The 19,487-nt window shown below is 46.0% G+C and overlaps 1 protein-coding gene across 1 annotated transcript; it reads right to left on the minus strand.

Annotated features, from left to right (window-relative positions):
- Positions 1-7,768: 7,768 nt before the first annotated feature.
- On the minus strand, positions 7,769-19,030 carry CLEC4F (C-type lectin domain family 4 member F; the record flags this gene model as incomplete). The annotated part of the gene is made up of 7 exons (XM_082851448.1): positions 7,769-7,913; positions 8,543-8,661; positions 9,566-9,717; positions 14,396-15,514; positions 17,583-17,678; positions 18,001-18,117; positions 18,955-19,030. The coding sequence occupies 7 exons, from the start codon at positions 19,028-19,030 to the stop codon at positions 7,769-7,771; spliced, it is 1,824 nt and encodes a 607-aa protein (XP_082707574.1).
- Positions 19,031-19,487: the final 457 nt, after the last annotated feature.

The following is a 19,487-nucleotide window of genomic DNA, read 5'->3' on the forward strand; positions in this document are numbered from 1 at the left end:
TCCATCTACAGAGAACTTAATTCCTCTGGCTTTCTCTTTCTTGGGGAGACTGCAGCTTTCAGAACCTCCTCTAGAGGAGAGAAAGGGCCAGCCCGGGCATAAGAATTGACCCTGGAATGTGAGCAGGAGAGAGTCCTTCAGGTTTACCAGTTCCTGTTCTGTTAGCTCTAGACCACAGACCATGGAGGGCTGGGTGAGCAGCTGCTACTCCAGAAGGTCCCCAGCCCCAGGTTTCAAACACCACAGGACTCCTTCCTGTGGCTCTGAGAAGGGGGCAGATGTCCTAACCACCTCTCCTCCCTACTGGAATGCCGGCTTCATGAAGGCTGGAATTTTTATCTGTTTGGTTCGCTGTTGAATCCCCAAAACCTAGAAGAGTGTTTGGTACATAGTGGAAGCACAATAAATAATCCTTGATTGAATGAATATGGATAAAAAGTAAAATTCTTCAAGTATATGTAATGGTTGCAATTTTTTTTTTTTTTTGGCCAAGCCATGTGGCATGTGGGACCTTAGGTCCCCAACCTGTAATCGAACCCATGCCCCCTGCATTGGGAGTGTGGAGTCTTAACCACTGGACCACCAGGAACATCCCAATGGTTATGAATTTTTTAGACATTAAACAAAGTAACACTGAAATACCTAAATCAAAAGCTATTAGAGGGCAGCTTCACCGGTGGCACAGTGGTTAAGAATCCGCCTGTCAATGCAGGGGATACGGGTTCGAGCCCTGGTCTGGGAAGATCCCACATGCCGTGGAGCAACTAAGTCCATGTGCCACAACTACTGAGCCTGTGTGCGCGCCTAGAGCCAGTGCTCCGCAACAAGAGAAGTCACCACAACGAGAAGGAGCCCACACACCACAGCGAAGAGTAGCCCCTGCTCACCGCAACTAGAGAAAGCCTGTGCAGCAATGAAGACCCAATGCAGCCATAAAATAAATAAATTAATTAATTTTTTTAAAAAAAGCTATTAGAAATCTGAGAATGTGGCAAAGCATAGATAAATGTGGATAACCATAGATAAATGTTAAACATGGGAGAGTTAAAATCCTCTCAGAGAAATTTATAGGCTGAGTAGACAGAACATAAATGAGGATATAGACTATCTGAATAATGAAAATTACAAGTCTAGTCTAACAAATATGCCTATGGAACATCCATAAAAAGTGAAATACACTAGGTCACGAGGAAACTCTCAGTAAATTCTAAGAAAGTGGGACATATTATTCAATACCGACTTCTACTTTTCTTTGTGTAAGCTAGGAAAACCCTAAAAGAAAGAAATGCATACAAATAAAACAATAAATCCATCTCTATATATATCTGTATTGATATAGCTGCAAAATACCAATGAATCAACTATCAGGAAATCAAATCTAGCAATATATTAAAATAATACTATAACCAAATAGGTTTCTATTCAAAAACTGCAAAGATAATTGATCATTAGGAAATTACTAATGTAATTTATTATACTAACATATAAAAGGATAAGTTTTTTTAATGGTTTATTTATTTACTTATTTATTTTGGCCACACTGCACAGCATGTGGGATCTTAGTTCCCAGACCAGGGATCAGACCCGTGCCCCCTGCAGTGGAAGCATGGAGTCCTAACCACTGGACTGCCAGGGAATTCCCAAAAGGATAAGATTTTAATTAATATTTTGGTATATGCTGAAAACCCATTTGACAAAATTCAGTATCCATCCTTAATTTAGATAACCTCTGGTTATTTGGAATTAAAGGAAATTTCCTTCACTTTATAAAAGGTAATTATCAGAAATCAACAACAAACAACAGTTTATATCCAGAGAGGTCTGCACAGCCAGACTGAAAGCAGGGGCACTCAGGGGCCATCTCTGTACCAAAGAGTGAGATGCCTAGACCCCTCTCCCTTCTGCGCAAATGCTGGCAGTTGAGATTCTATTTCCCAAATGTTTGGGGAATTCCTTTCTGAAGAGCGCTCCACGGCCATTGGATTAACTGCAGCAGAGATTCTCCAGTGAAAAATCCAGCTAGCCACCTTATGCCCTTTAGTGAAATCCACCAATAACCAAGCCCCACCCACAAACGGATCTAAAAGTTTTTGAAAAAGTTAAAGGGGGGACTCACCCTACTGGATAACAAAATGTATTATAAAGCTACAATAATTAAAGCAATGTGGTTCTCATAAAAGAAAATGAGAACTCATGGGAACGATGCAATCAAGAAACTTGTAAGTACTCATCAATAGGCAATTGGCTTAAGAAGGTGTGGTATACTGTGTATATGCTGTCTACAAGACACCCACTTCGGACCTAGGGTCACACACAGACTGAAAGTGAGGGGATGGAAAAAGATATTCCATGCAAATGGAAATCAAAAGAAAGCTGGAGTAGCAATTCTCATATCAGACAATATAGACTTTAAAATAAAGACTATTACAAGAGACAAAGAAGGACACTACGTAATGATCAAGGGATCAATCCAAGAAGAAGATATAACAATTGTAAATATTTATGCACCCAACAGAGGAGCACCTCAATACGTAAGGCAAATACTAACAGCCATAAAAGGGGAAATCGACAGTAACACAGTCATAGTAGGGGACTTTAACACCCCACTTTCACCAATGGACAGATCATCCAAAGTGAAAATAGATAAGGAAACACAAGCTTTAAAAGATACATTAGGGGCTTCCCTGGTGGCGCAGTGGTTGAGAGTCCACCTGCCGATGCAGGGGACACGGGTTCGTGCCCCGGTCCGGGAAGATCCCGCATGCCGCGGAGTGGCTGGGTCCGTGAGCCATGGCCGCTGAGCCTGCGCATCCGGAGCCTGTGCTCCACAACGAGAGAGGCCACAACAGTGAGAGGCCCACGTACCGCAAAAAAAAAAAAAAAAAAAAAAAAAAAGATACATTAAACAAGATGGACTTAATTGATATTTATAGGACATTCCATCCAAAAACAACAGAATACACTTTTGTCTCAAGTGCTCATGGAACACTCTCCAGGGTAGATCATATCTTGGGTCACAAATCAAGCTTTGGTAAACTTAAGAAATTGAAATCATATGAAGTATCTTTTCCGACCACAACGCTATGAGACTAGATATCAATTACAGGAAAAAATCTGTAAAAACTACAAACACATGGAGGCTAAACAATACGCTACTAAATAACCAAGAGATCACTGAAGAAATAAAAGAGGAAATCAAAAAATACCCAGAAACAAATGACAATGAAAACACGACGACCCAAAACCTATGGATCCAGCAAAAGCAGTTCTAAGAGGGAAGTTTATAGCAATACAATCCTACCTCAAGAAACAAGAAACATCTCAAATATAAAACCTAACCTTACACCTAAAGCAATTAGAGAAACAAGAACAACAACAAAAAAAAAAACCCCAAAGTTAGCAGAAGGAAAGAAATCATAAAGATCAGATCAGAAATAAATGAAAAAGAAATGAAGGAAACAATAGCAAAGATCAATAAACCTAAAAGCTGGTTCTTTGAGAAGATAAACTAAATTGATAAACCATTAGCCAGACTCATCAAGAAAAAAAGGGAGAAGCCTCAAATCAACAGAATTAGAAATGAAAAAGGAGAAGTAACAACTGACACTGCAGAAATACAAAGGATCATGAGAGATTACTACAAGCAACTCTATGCCAATAAAATGGACAACCTGGAAGAAATGGACAAATTCCTAGAAAAGCACAACCTTCCAAGACTGAACCAGGAAGAAATAGAAAATACAAACAGACCAATCACAAGCACTGAAATTGAAACTGTGATTAGAAATCTTCCAACAAACAAAAGTCCAGGACCCGATGGCTTCACAAGCGAATTCTATCAAACATTTAGAGAAGAGCTAACACCTATCCTTCTCAAAGTCTTCCAAAATATAGCAGAGGGAGGAACACTCTCAAACTCATTATATGAGACCACCATCACCCTGTTAGCAAAACCAGACAAAGATGTCACAAGAAGAGAAATCTACAGGCCAAGATAACTGATGAACATAGATGCAAAAATCCTCAACAAAATACTAGCAAACAGAATCCAATGGCACATTAAAAGGATCATACACCATGATCAAGGGGTGTTTATCCCAGGAATGCAAGGATTCTTCAATATACACAAATCAGTCAATGTGATATACCATATTAACAAATTAAAGGAGAAAAACCATATGATCATCTCAATAGATGCAGAAAAAAGCTTTCAACAAAATTCAATACCCATTTATGATATAACCTCTCCAGAAAATAGGCACAGAGGGAACTTACCTCAACATAATAAAGGCCATATATGACAAACACACAGCCAACATCGTTTTCAATCGTGAAAACCTGAAACCATTTCCACTAAGATGAGGAATAAGACAAGGTTGTCCACTCTCACCACTATTATTCAACATAGTTTTGGAAGTTTTAGCCACAGCAATCAGAGAAGAAAAAGACATAAAAGGAATCCAAATCGGAAAAGAAGAGGTAAAGCTGTCACTGTTTGCAGATGACATGATACTATACATGGAGAATCCTAAAGATGCTACCAGAAAACTACTAGAGCTAATCAATGAATTTGGTAAAGTAGCAAGATACAAAATTAATGCACAGAAATCTCTTGCCTTCCTATACACTAATGATGAAAAATCTGAAATAGAAATTAAGGAAAAACTCCCATTTACCATTGCAACAAAAAGAACAAAATATCTAGGAATAAACCTACCTAAGGAGACAAAAGACCTGTATGCAGAAAACTATAAGACCCCGATGAAAGAAATTAAAGATGATACAAACAGTTGGAGAGATAAACCATGTTCTTGGATTGGAAGAATCAACATTGTGAAAATGACTATACTACCCAAAGCATTCTACAGATTCAATGCAATCCCTATCAAACTACCACTGGCATTTTTCACAGAAGTAGAAGAAAAAATTTCACAATTTGCATGGAAACACAAAAGACCCCGAATAGCCAAAGCAATCTTGAGAAAGAAAAATGGAGCTGGAGTAATCAGGCTCCCGGACTTCAGACTATACTACAAAGCTACAGTAATCAAGACAGTATGGTACTGGCACAAAAACAGAAATATAGATCAATAGAACAGGATAGAAAGCCCAGAGATAAACCCATGTACATATGGTCACCTTATCTTTGATAAAGGGGTCAAGAATATACAGTGGAGAAAAGACAGCCTCTTCAATAAGTGGTGCTGGGAAAACTGGACAGCTACATATAAAAGAATGAAATTAGAACACTCCCTAACACCATATATAAAAATAAACTCAAAATGGATTAAAGACCTAAATGTAAGGCCAGACACTATAAAACTCCTAGAGGAAAACATAGGCAGAACACTCTATGACATATATCACAGCAAGATCCTTTTTGACCCACCTCCTAGGGAAATGGAAATAAAAACAAAAATAAACAAATGGGACCTAATGAAACTTAAAAGCTTTTGCATAGCAAAAGAAACGATAAACGAGACGAAAAGACAACCCTCAGAATGGGAGAAAATATTTGCAAATGAAACAACGGACAAAGGACTAATCTCCAAAATATACAAGCAGCTCATGCCTCTCAACATCAAAAAGACAAACAACCCAATCCAAAAATGGGCAGAAGACCTAAATAGACATTTCTCCAGAGAAGATATACAGGTTGCCAACAAACACATGAAAGGATGCTCAACATCACTAATCATTAGAGAAATGCAAATCAAAACTACAATGAGATATCACCGCACACCAGTCAGAATGGCCACCATCAAAAAATCTACAAACAATAAATGCTGGAGAGGGTGTGGAGAAAAGGGAAGCCTCTTGCATTGTTGGTGGGAATGTAAATTGATACAGCCGCTGTGGAGAACAGTATGGAGGTTCCTTAAAAAACTAAAAATGAACTACCATCCAACCCAGAAATTCCATTCCTGGGTGTATACCCTGAGAAAACCATAATTCAAAAAGAGTCATGTACCACAATGCTCATTGCAGCTCTATTTACAATAGCCAGGACATGGAAGCAACCTAAGGGTCCATCGCCAGATGAATGGATAAAGATGTGGCACATATATACAATGGAATATTACTCAGCCATAAAAAGAAACAAAACTGAGTTATTAGTAGTGAGGTGGATAGACCTAGAGTCTGTCATACAGAGTGAAGTAAGTCGGAAAGAGAAAAACAAATACCATATGCTAACACATATATATGGGATCTAAAAAAAAAAAAACAATGGTTCTGAAGAACCTAGGGGCAGGACAGGAATAAAGACGCAGACGTAGAGAATGGACTTGAGGACACGGGGAGGAGAAAGGGTAAGCTGGGACGAAGTGAGAGAGTGGCATGGACACATATACACTGCCAAATGTAAAATAGATAGCTAGTGGGAAGCAGCTGCATAGCACAGGGAGATCAGCTCAGTGCTTTGTGACCACCTAGAGGGGTGGGATAAGGAGGGTGGGAGGGAGACGCAGGAGGGAGGGCTTACGGGGATATATGTATACGTAGAGCTGATTCATTTTGTTTTACAGCAGCAACTAACACAACAATGTAAAGCAATTACACTCCAATAAAGATGTTAAAAAAAAAAAAGCGAAGAAACCATAAAAGAAAAAGCCAAAAGAAAAATATGAATAAAAACGGATTAAAGTCCACTTCAGCCAAATATGTCATAAGAGAACAGGTTTCTAATTCTGGTCATGATGGAGTCACTGGACCAGCCCTTCTGCTGTAAGCAACCTGAAAACTGGACAAAACACATGCAACTATTGTTTTCAGACATCGGATAACAGGCCGAGCAAAACCAGGATTTGACTGGATGAGCCCAAGACCCTCCCTGGATTTCTTCCTGGTGGATTTTTCCAAACCACAGGGCAGGGGAAAGGGTGCCACACAGGGCGCGGCAGTCTCACTAGGCTGAGGAGAGAAAGATGGGAGTTTGGGGAGACTGAGCATTCCAGAATTGGGGAGCAGAGTGGAAAGGAGAGTAATGAAGAGAAAGAGCTCCAGAACTTTGCATAGCATTCCCTGGGCAGGCCTACGATGCGATTCCAGTATTTGCTGCAAAATAAAATTGGTCTAGAAATTCTCATTCTAAGCTGAGCTGGCAGAAAGCTGAGTCCCTGGAAGGGTGAATGGGGACAGGAAGAGTCAGAGAAATGGCTCTGAGAGTTAAAAGTCCGAAGACAAGATAAAGCCAGCAACCCGAGAGAAATGAGTTTTTGGAGTTATTTAAAGGGCTGGAAAAATCCAGCTCCAGCCCCACCTTCTACAAAGAAAGTACAGAGAACACCTGGGGTGTCTATGACTTTCTGGGAATTTGTACCCCTCCCAAGTCCCTGTAGTTTGTGTTAAACCTCTGCTGTTTTCAACAAACCAACTGGAAGTCCCTAGCTATAAAGCCCTTAAACAAGATATGCCTGTTTCAAGACAGAAGGTACCCCAAGGGAAGGAGAACCAAGGCAGGGGGCAGCAAGCCTGGCAGCTGTCACAGAGACAAGTCCAAACTTTCGTTCATCCGAGTATTTATTGAGGACCTGCTGTCTGACAGGCCTGTGCTGGTTGCCAAGGGAGATACAGAGGCAAAACAAGGCTCTTGCCTTGAGGAGATATTGCTTGTGCTGGGTCACATGAGGTAAACATGTTGGAAAGATTTTTTCAAAAGGACAGGGCAGGAGAAACAAAGGCCAAGTGGAAGGCCCCAGAGAGCAAGCTGAGTTCCGAGGCTCCCAAGGCATCCTGGAGAAGGGGCTCAGCTCCGCCTGCCTTCAGGCTACATCCGGCCCATGGGCTTCTTGCAGACCCACTGGTAGAGGGCGGTACAGTACATGTCATTCCACTTCCGCTGCATGTGAACACAGTCTTCCGTATGCCCATTCTCGTGTAGCCAGTTGTCCGGCTGATTCCTGTCCCAAAACCTGGAAACAAGAGGGCTTTATTCTGCTAGATGAAAGAAGTGTCCCTTTGCCCTGCTGTGGCATAAGGAGCTGAAGTGACACAGGTCCCTAATACCCTGGTAGCCCCAGGATGGGGCCAGTGGTGTCCTCAGGATGGCTCTGCTGAGGTTGTCCTTAGTTACTGAGAATGGAGGGATGGGAAGGGTGTCTAAAGCTGCAAGTCCCCACCCCAGAATTCATATTCAGATACCTTCAGATGGGGGCAAAGCTCCTTGGGACCAGGCCTAAGTAGTAGGGTATAGGATAGGCAAAAACAAACAAAACACAACAAAACAGAAAGACCCACTCATAGGCTGCCTGCCAGCCCCAGGACCTGTCCTGTTCTGACGCCCCCATTTAGGGGTCCAGGCGAGGATCACAGCTATGCTGGTGTACACACACATCATACACACACCACACACATGATACACACACACACACACATCACACACACAATCATATATACACACACGTCACACACACACACCATATATATATATCACACAGAACACTAACACTTCATGGGCAGGGATACACACACAGGACAGAGTCTCTAGCCAGACCTGCCCAAGACAGTGCCTGGGACGGCACCAGACAGTGGCTGGACTCACGCACTGCTCCCGGCACTGTTGAATGGTGTGCCATCCGCCCAGCGCCAGAAGCCCTGAAAATCGCTGTCAGTGAGCCCAATCCAGTGGTAAGAGGCACTCGTGAACTGTACCAGAAATGCCTGTGGAGGAAAGGCAGGGTCGTGTGACCTCGTGTGAGGAGCTTGTTCACCAGGCCGCATGGAAGAGGAATCCAAGCCACGCCCTCCCTAGTCCCAGGGACATAAAGCCCACTTTCAAGGAGCTGGACCCCTTCCCTACGCGTTCCATGGTTTTCCAGATCTAGGGCAGCAGCCAGGTCACCTCAGGGAAGTCCAGCTCTCCCATGTTGACCTGGTGAGGAGTGTGGCCTTACTGGGACAAAGACAGATCTGGTCACAGTTTTTTTAAGAAGATGTGTTTTACAAAATAGCATGTCCTTTGGCGGACAGACAAGAACAGTCTCAGGAGAATCACAAGGGTTGGACAGGTCTGTAAGTTAAATTTGGCCAAACCTACAGTGGGCCCTTGTCAATAACCTTAGTAACTTCTGATCAGAAGCTTCGGCATATGGGCCACTCTAGGGCTCTATTGCCTTTGGTGGTCCTCAAACTCATATGTGTGTCTGGCCTTCCCAAGAAGCCTGCATCTTCTGCTCATGGACCTTCCATAGCCATTAGAGGAACTGACATTAAAATCAAGATTGACAACTAGAGAGGAAGACTGAGAGAAAAATGAGGGAATGGGGAGGGAAGGTTGCGCCCACCACATTAAGGGCAGCCACTTGGTGACACCTCCCTCTGCCCTTCCTCTCTGCTGACTCCTCTGGGTGTCTCTCTCATTCACTAAGGACATTGGGGTTTGCTGTCAGTGCTTGTACGTCCAGAGCAAGATGCTCATCACAATTCCATAAATATTTGCTCCCTGACTGACAGAGGGGGCGTGAAGACCTCCGCCATGCCCACTCCAAGAGGGGGAAGGCCAAAGCACCAAAGTCCCTGATACCACATCAACTCCAGCAGCACCACCCAAGCCCACAGCTCTGACCTGCTCCTCCTCAGAGGTCACCGAGGCCAGGTGGGCTCCCTGGGACACACAGAACTGCTCAGCCTCCTCCCAGGTCTTCTTGGCAAGAGAAAAGTAATACAAGCTCCCGCTGTAGGACTTCCAGCCTTGCAGGATCAGCTGGAGGAGCTGATCTGGAGCAAAGGTAGGGGAGGAGAGAGAACCAGGAGTTGACTGTGGATCCTGATCTGTCCAGGGACTGACCACTGAGGGTCACAAGCCCATGCAAGGCTTGATGCCCAGTGCTACAGGGGCACGGTCTGGGAGGGTTCACCCCCAGCCCACTGCCCAGCAGCAGCTCAGGACATCTGGCTCCATCACTCCGGGGATATTCAGACAGCTCTGCTACCCAGCAATGCTCTTTTGAGGCTCCTGCTTCCTAGCTATACTACCCTCTTTCCCAACTCATTGCTATCACCTGACAGTTCTCTGCACCTCGATTCCTGCCATTTCCCTGGGAGAGTTCGCAGCCAACCTGTAGCGTCCCTCATTTCCTTGATTTCATCTCCATCCACTTCAGCTGCCCACATCCAGGACCACACTTGTGACCTTTTCATCCCCTGGTCTGCCTGACCTCACAATTTCAGACTCTAATAGCTCATCCCGTGAGCACACGCCCTGATTCGTTCAGCTGTTTCATCTCTCCTGTCCTGACACTCTCTCTTCTTTAACATCATCCTTATCACAACTGCTTGAAATGGTGCCAAAATAGACTCACTTATTCATGCATCTATTCTTCTGTTCAACATTCCTCAACTTCTATGGATCAGGGACTGTTATAGAGAAATCAATAAGACATGATTCATGCCCTCAAGGAAATCACTGTCTAGTAAATGAGACAGATGCTCAAAACGGTGTTGAAGATGCATTGATTGAAAACCATTGCATGTTAGAGGCACAAAAGAGGGTGTGGTCCATTTCACCTGGGCTGGAAGTGGGGCTCAAGAAGGACACCCTAGGTGAGAGGTCACTTGAGCTGAGTCTTAAAAGACTGAGGAAGAGTGTTCCAGATAGGCAGTGCCAAGGAGAGCATTCCAGGCAGGGGACAGAGTAGTCGCAAAAGCATGAAGGTGTGAAACAGCATGGCATAGCCTGATCTGTTCAAGTACTGGAACGGTCAGTGCACAAGGGATGGGAAATGAAAACGGACAGGTTCACTAGCACAAAATCGCACATCCCATGTAAAGGAGTTTGGAAGATTTTTCCTGTGAGCAGTGGGAAGCCCTGAAGGGTTTTAAAGAAGGATCATGATACGCTTAGATTTGCACTGTAAAAATGTCAGCCTGGTAACGGTGTGGACGCTCAACGGGAAGAAAGCAATCTTAATCGGGCCAGAGACACCGATTACAACACAACTGCAATGTCTGAATAATAAATGGTGAGTGTGTAAACCAGGGGTTCTCAAAGTGTGGTCCCAGAACCAGCAGCATCAGCACTTGGGAACTTGGTAGAAATGCTGATTCTCAGACTCACCCCAGACCCGCTGAATCCAAAATTGTTTTTTGACAATCTGCGTTTTAACAAGTGATTCTGATACACTCCAAAGTCTAAGAAACAGCAGTCTAAACCAAGGACTAGGTAAACTACAGCCTACCAGCAGCTTCTTTTTATAAATAAAGTTTTATTGGAACACAGCCATGCCCTTTAGTTTACAGACTGTCTTTGGCTGCTTTATCATTACAACAGCAGAGATGTTGCAACAGAGACTGTTCGGCCAAAAGCCCAAAATATCGACTGTGTGGCCCTTTAAGAAGAAGTTAAACTAATGGTTCTTAGCCCCGACTGCCCATTAGAACCACCTAGGGAGCTTTTTAAAAAACTCTGATGCCCAGGCTGCATCCCAGAACCACCCCTTTCCCCAAAGAAAAGTCAGAGTTCTGGAGGTTCGTTCCAGGCATCATTCTTGAAAAGCTCATTGGGTGATTCCAGTGTGTCCCCAAGGTGGAGAAGCATTGGTCCGTACCAAAGCAGTAGCAAGATATAGGAGGGAGTTAAGAGGACAGCATAGGAGAGTCATTAAGAAGGGAAGACTTCCAGGCTTCTGACAGAGGGCAGCAGAGCAAAACAGTAGAGGTGGTCCTCAGCGCTGTCTGTCAAGCCCCTCATTTGTCAGCCCCATCTTTTCAGCAGATGCTCCAAACGGCCCCCTCCCTCACAACTCCCTCCCTCTTCTCTCACCAGGGACCTCCTGCTCTGCAGAGACACCACTAAATATCCAGCTCCCTCAGTGTCGTGTACCCACATCTGCAAACCTGGGTGGACATCTACTTCCACACCTCCTCCCCTCCCAGCCTCAGAGGTTCAAGTACTATCCCAACCCTTCAAGGCCAATCACTCAGCTGTGCATTTCATTCTCTCCTCTCTCTCTCTTTCTGTCTCCCCCCATCCAACACTGTCTCCCCAACCCCACCCCACCCCACCCCCCGGGTCTCTCTCTCCTCCAATCTCCTCCCTCTTCGCTGGTGCCTTTTTCTGACCCGCAGATCAAGCCTATCCTAATTTAGAAAAACCCTCTCAAGGAAGTTCACCAAAATATTAGCAGTGGGTTCTTATTGTAGAAATGGACATTTTCACAGAAATACAAGTTGTCATAGTCTCACCTTTCTATTTTTCAATATTTGCCACATTGTCTACAATTAATATGTAAGTTTTGTGATATTAGTATGAAAGATACAGGTTGTTTTTTAATCCCCCCTTCTACCCTTCCATCCCCTTCACCTTGGCCTCATCTCTCTCCTCTTCTCAGCTAAGACCCCTGAATGACTTGGGCACCTGATCTCTCATTCACGCCCCACTGACCATGGTCTGGCCTCCAGGCCACATACAACTCTCCACTGAAACTTTATTCCAATGACTTACTAATTGCCTGAAGTTAGCGGTTGCTTATTGATTTTTTTACCTGGCCTCTCTTAGATATTTGCCAGAACTAGCCACTCCCTTCTTGAAATGCTCTCCTTCCTTGGCTTCCCCAACTGCACATCTCCTAGTTCTCCTCCTGCCTCTGAGACTGACTTCTCCAGTATCCTTCAAAAACACCTCTTTCCCTTCTTGCCACCTAAAGGTTGACTTCCTGTTTCCACCGTCAGCCTCCTTCTCACGAAGCATTTTATCTCATGCAAACTCCCCACTCCCACTGCCACAACCAGAACCAGCATACCCAGGGCTCCTGCATCTCTGTGCGCAGCAGGGCCCCTCTCCTACACTCCAGACAGCCTGCAGATTATGGCCACCTGAATACCCCCAAAGCATCTCAGACTCAGTATGTCCAAATCTTGCTGCTTGTCTTCCTCTTTTATTCCCTGTCTCAGCCTGGAGACCCATCTAGCCAGCCTTCTTGAAGCCCTTCGATAGATCCTCATTTCCTGAAGGACAAAACCCCAGCTCAGGGACTTCCCTGGTGGTCCAGTGGCTAAGACTCTGTACTCCCAATGCAGGAGGCCTGGGTTCAATCCCTGGTCAAGGAACTAAATCCCACATGCCACAATGAAGAGTTTGCATGCCACAACTAAAGAGCCCGCATGCCACAACTAAGATCCAATGAAGCCAAATAAGTAAACATTTTTTTTAATTTAAAAATATATTAAAAAAAAAAGAAACCCAAGCTCAGAGGCCTTCCACTTCTAGCTGGTGTCTCTCCAGGTCTGCTTCCCTTCCTCACACAGTGTTTTTCCAGCCACAGTCATCAACCCACTAATGGGTTGTACTGAGGTTGTAGGGTTTTTTGGAGAGTAGATTTAAAAATATTAAAGTAGATTATAATCTATTATAAATAATAGATTATAAAATATTACCATTCATGTGGTAAAAGTTTTGCTTTCTGAAATGTGTGTGTGAGTGTGTGTGTGTGTGACACATAATTATACTGGGTCACAATGTAAGATGGATTTCATGCTGTAGTTACATTCAAAACAGTTTGAAAGCCACCACTCTGGCCCCTGCCTACTGTCTTTTCAGCCTGTCCCTCATCAACCACCCACTTGGCCACAGTCCAGTCAGACAGAACTGCCTGAAGTTTCTGGAACCTCATGGTTCACATCTCCATGCCTGTGACCTGCTGTTCCCTCATCCTATCTGCTTGGCGAGCACCTACTGGTCCTTCAGGACTCAGTTCAAGGGCCAAATTACCATCGAAGCATCTTTTGATCCTCTCTCCCCCAGAAGATTTCCTCCCCCCTTGGAAGATCCTTGTCTACACCAGAGGACATCAGCCCGGTGAAGGTCCCTTCTTTTCCTTCTTTTTTGCTCCTCCCCAACCCCAGTTTTTAGACCTGCTCCCAACATAGCACCTCTTACGCCTTTTGTGCAAGGCTGCTCTACCCGCCTGCAAGCTTCAAGGGTAGGCATCACATCTTGTTCATCTTTATGCTCCTGACACATCCTAGGGTCTCAAAACATTTTTGTCAGATGAATGCAAGAATGCTGGGTACTTAGTTAAATGCTTTATATGTGTTAACTCATTTGATCCTCACTGTGAAGCAGATATTAGTGTCTCCACTTTGCAGATGAGAAAAGTGAAGCTCAGAGAAGGTGAACAACTTGAGGAAAATCATAGCATCTGGGCTAGCAGGAAGACGGAAATAAGGCCCTGCTAGCACACTCTGTCCCTGTTACACACCTCCACCAGATCTCATTTGTTTCCCAGATGTTTGTTTTGTCACTCTGGTCAGATGATAAGCAGGGATTATGCCGCCTTTGGTGGGGTCCAGACCCTCTCCAGCACCCACATTTCTTCCCAGGGGGGTGCATGTAGAAGTAATCAAAAGGCTGAAGGGACAGGAGACCCTACCCTCCCCAGCCCCCCCTCTAACTTACTCTGGGTCCTCTGGAGCTGCTCCTGTGAAGCAGACGCTGCGCGGAGGGTCTCCAGGCTACCCTGCTCCTCCTGGATTTTCGTAGTCATTGCTTTGGTGTTCTCCAAATCTTCTTTCAACCTGTGGACCTCAGCTCTGGCCTCCTGCAGATTTCTCTCTAACATCCGGGTCTTGGAATCTAAGGCCGCAGCATCCTTCATTCCTTGTTTTAAGGTCTGTATCTCTCGGCTGGCGTTTCTCAAAAGACCATCTAACACCTGAATCTTGGAACTTAAGGCAATGGCGCTTTCTAGCTCTGTTTTTAATACTCGCATCTGAGCGTCTGTCTGTTCCAGGCGACCATTTACTGTTTGGGTCTGGGCAGTGACAGTTTCCAAATCTCTTTTTAACAGGCGAATCTCATCACCAGCCCTTTCCAGATGACCTCTTAATACCTGAATCTCAGCACTGGTGTTGCCTAAACTGCCTTTTATAAAGGTCTGGGTCTGGGAGTTTAAAGCATTTGTATTTTGCAGACTTCCCTTTAGCTTCTGCATCTCAGCAGTAGCACCTTCCAAACTACTTCTTAAAACTTTCTGCTGGGCCCTTAAATCATTGACACTATCCAGATTGCCTCTCAAAACATGGATCTGGGCATTAACATTCTTTAAACTACTGTTTGCCAATCGGACCTGAGCATCTGCCGTTTCTAACCCTGCCTTCAACACCTGGATCTCCGCGTTGGCATTTTCTAAGCCTCTGCTTAACATATGGAGCTCAGTGCTAGTGTTTTCTAAACTGCTTCTTAAGAAACTCTGGATCTGGGAATGTGAAGCTTGTGTGTCTTCCAGATCTCCCTTTAGCTTCTGCATCTCAGAAGTGGTCCCCTCCAAGGAACTTCTTAACATCTGGGTCTGGAAACTCAAGGTGCTGGCATCCTTTAAGATGCCTTTTACCATCTGGAGGTCAACACTGGCATTTTCCAGATGACCACCGAGCATCTGGATCTGAGAACTGACATTGTCCACCCTGTACGTCAACATCTGGATCTCCACGCTCCAGGTGCTGGAATTCTCCACATGCCCTTCAAACATCTGGATAGCCTCTTGCAGCTCTGCCTCCCTGCCAAAGTGGTAGGGATCTGGAGGGAGGAAATGGAGAAGGCAGCTAAGAGGCCCATTACATAGGGAAGCCATTCATTACATGGGCCAACCAGAGTGTTCTTAAGATTTCCAAGGGAAATGTCTATGACACAGCCCTGAGTTCTCCTCAAGAAGCCTCAGGCTTCCCAGACCCTGGGAATGGCCGCCTGAGAATGTAAACCCAAAAACGAAATAAAGGCCTACTTAACTATCCCATGTGAACTGGGGAGCAGAAGGATTGAAATACTTGCCTACTGGATTATTTTGCCATTGTAATTGAACTTGAAAATAACTGATTATATCATTGACAGCTGTTGATGTTTAATTCCACTGAAATTTCACCACTAGATGGGTCATTATGGTAAAGAAAATAGGTAAGAATAAAGCCCATATTTAGTCCTACACTGTATTTGTACACTAAGCGTGAAGCCTCTTGATACACAATTTTTACTACCTAAAAAACATGTAGGCCAGGGCTTCCCTGGTGGCGCAGTAGTTGAGAGTCCGCCTGCCGATGCAGGGGACACGGGTTCGTGCCCCGGTCCGGGAAGATCCCACATGCCGCGGAGCGGCTGGGCCCGTGAGCCGTGGCCACTGAGCCTGCGCGTCCGGAGCCTGTGCTCCGCAACGGGAAAGGCCACAAGAGTGAGAGGCCTGCGTACCGCAAAAAAAAAAAACACAAAAACATGTAGGCCACAAATATAGAAATTTTAGAAAGTTTCTGATCACAAATCCGTGGGGTGAAAAAAACATAAACAAAATAACATAGGTACCCGCGGAGGAAGCATTCTGCTCAGTCATAAGGCTATGGTGGAAGTCCTCCAGGTGACACTGAACCCTGAGCTGCAACAGCCTTTTAAAGGGCTGGCACCCCCAATGTTATGTAGGGCAAGGGTCCCTATAGAACCATTTGAGGATGTGGGAGACCTGAGTGAAAGGCTTTGGTCATTGGGGTCATTCAAGGAAACTCTGTAGCCCCTTCCATCTGCATGGCTTTTCCCACCAAACCCACCTGCAGCTGTCTCTGGTTCTTCTAGCACCCTCTGTGAACCTCATGAGCTAGGACGTAAGTTCAGACATTCATGGTGTGAGGCTCCCATTCCAGCCTCCTTTCAGGAATAGGGAGAAGAACCCAAGTAGGCAAGGACCCTTTCTGGAGGATTCCTGCCCTATTTCTAAAGCCCTGCCTAGGTAAGTGTGTGAGACCTCAGCCACTGTGCTGAGGTAAGACCAGGAGGGCCTTAGATCAATGGAACAGAATAGAGAACACACACATGTATGGACAATTGATTTCCAACAAAGATACAAAGGAGAAAGGATAATTGTTTCTACAATTGTATACCCATATGCAAAAAGAAAAAATGAACTGCAAACCAAACCTTGCATCATTATTCAAAAAATTAACTCAAAATCAATCATAGACCTAAATGTAAAACCCAAAAACGATAAAATTTCCAGAAGGAAACATAGGAGAATGTCTCTGTGACCTTGGTATAGGCAGGTTTCTTAGATACGGACCAAAAGGACAATCCATAAAAGAAATAAAAAGTGGATAAATTAGACTTCAGCAAAATTTAAACCTTGTTAAGAGAATAAAAAGACAAGCCACAGACTAAAGGAAAATATTTGCAAATCACGTGACTGATAAAGGTCAAAAAAAGAGTATGTACTATAAATCCTTTTATATAAAACTCTAGAAAAAGCCGAGTAATCTATTTTACAGCAAGCAGGTCAGTGGTTGCCTGGGAACGAAAGGAGGAGAAGAGAGGGAGGATGACAAAGGGTACAAGTGAACTTTGCGGGAGGGTGTTGAATATGTTCATTATCTTGATGGTGATGATGTTTCACGTGTTTATGCGTATGTCAAAACTTAGTTTGTAGGCTTTAAATATGTATACTGTATTATGTGCTAATTATACCTCAAAAAATCCATTTAAAGAAAAAGCAAGATAATGCCTTTCTGTGAGGAGCGTGGCCCTGAGGGTATCAGGGAAGAAGCGTGTCCGAAGGGTCTGGGCATCCAAGGTCCCAGCTCCCTCCCACCCACCCCCTACTGTGGCTACTTACCGTTGTGTGCCTTGAGGAACTGCCCTGTACTGTTGTGTTCCGGAAACTCTTGGAGGGAGGCGTATGTCTCCAGTGCAGGTCTTCGGTGCTGTAGAGCTGAGATACCCCATTCCCAGGTCGGCATAATCCCTCAGCACTGAGCCTGGAGGAACAGGCTGCCCTACCTCCACTCAGGGTTCCAGAGGGGATGGGGAAAGACGGCACCAACGACCCCTCAGAGCTCCCCTCATGGGCCTCATCTCTTGGGAGGCTCCCCTTGGACAGGCCTTGGTCAGGTCCCAGGAAAGCTCTGGTTCGGGCCTGGGACTAGAGGTGGAGTGACCCTCCTGGGAGGAGAGGGCGTACATCTGGGGCTCTTTGGGACCTTGAGGCAGGAAGGAGAGAGAGTCAGCCGAGTTCGGGTCACCTAGGAGCTTACCCACAACGAAGAGAGCCACAAGAGAGGAGACCACGGTCGCGGCCACAAAGGCCAGGATGGCCTGCAAACGCCTCGGTATCTTGGGGGCTGCAGGAGCCACTGCCCCGGGGTCCAGCCCTGCAGGGGAGAAGCCAGGGTCCGGGACGAGACTGTGCTGTGTGGGCAGACAGGCTCCGCCTCTTGGGCTCCCTCTCCTGGCTGCCCGCTGGGGCTGAGAACACTTGCCACACTTAACCTTGGGGAAGGGCAATGAGTGCTCGCAGACGTGCACCAGGGCTCGTGGAGGCTGTGGTAGCAACATAAAGGCTAAGAGAAGACCACAGCCTGGAGCCTGGAAGGCGTGCACAGGGCACAGAACCTGGCACAACCAAGGTGTCGTTTGAATGAAAGCAGAAAGAAGGGAGGGCAGGAGACCCAGCAGGAACTCTGACCTCAGCGCCCCAGGGCCAGCCTTGCTCCATCGATCCTGACCGGAGTGAGACGCAGAGCCCTGGGGGGGCTGACATGGGTCAGTCCTGGAGCCTCCCCGGCTGGGTCAGAAAGTCCCCCATGCGCGTCCTAAAAAGGGCTATGCCTGGGAGTCTGGGGGCTGAGTGTACGGGAAACCCATTAGAAGGGGGAGAGACGGCAACCCGGAGTCCCTAAGGCCTCATGGGACCAGCCCAGTGTGCAGAGATGGGATTCAAAACCAGTCCCCCTAAATTCAAAGTTCACTCTCTTTCTCTCGCCAGGTTGCCATCCCCAAGGAAAAGGGTCCGGGGAGATTTCACATGGAGACTGGGTGTGGGCCGCAGGCTCTCTGTCCTCACCTGCCTCACCTTCTGCCCTGCCTGCTAATTCTGGAAGCTGAGCCAGCACTGAGCCTGCCAGAAAGGGGCTGAGGAAACTGGCGGAGGGCTGGGGCCCAGCAGGCCAGTCCCTGGCGAGGACGGGCTGGGGCCCCAGTTTTCTCACCTCGGGAGCACAGGGAGACACTCTGGTTGCCTGTGCAGAAGCGGACCTCGTCACCCCTCATCTCTGCTTCCTTCATCCTCCAGTACTACTCCCTGCCCCGGGCTCCTAAAGGTCACGCTGCGGGCCAGCAGTGGTGGGAAGTGAAGCTGCGATACCCGGATTTATATGCTCCTGAGTCATTCCTAACCAGCTCTGCCTGCCTCCCTCCGCTGCTGACTTTGCAGAAGCGCCCCATCTGGGCTCTTCCCCTCAAGTCTCCCAGGCGCCAGTCTGCACCCCCATTCTCCCGCTCCCTCAGCACCATTCTCTGCCCTCCCCTCAGGCCCATCCTCCCCCTCTCCGTGCTCCAGTGTAGCCCCAAACACTAACCTCTGCCCCAACGTCACAGACACTTTTCACCGGCCACTTAGGAGGGGGTCAGGGGTTCTTTCTCAGCTTTGCAGAAAAAACATCCTTGTGACCCATGGCTGACTCTTAATCCCAGCCCCAGACGCTCGCTCTTAAATAACAGGAGGTCAGGTAAGGGAGGAGGC

This window comes from Leucopleurus acutus (genome assembly GCF_964270905.1).
Source record: "Leucopleurus acutus genome assembly, chromosome: 12".
Classification (NCBI taxonomy): Eukaryota; Metazoa; Chordata; class Mammalia; order Artiodactyla; family Delphinidae; genus Leucopleurus; species Leucopleurus acutus.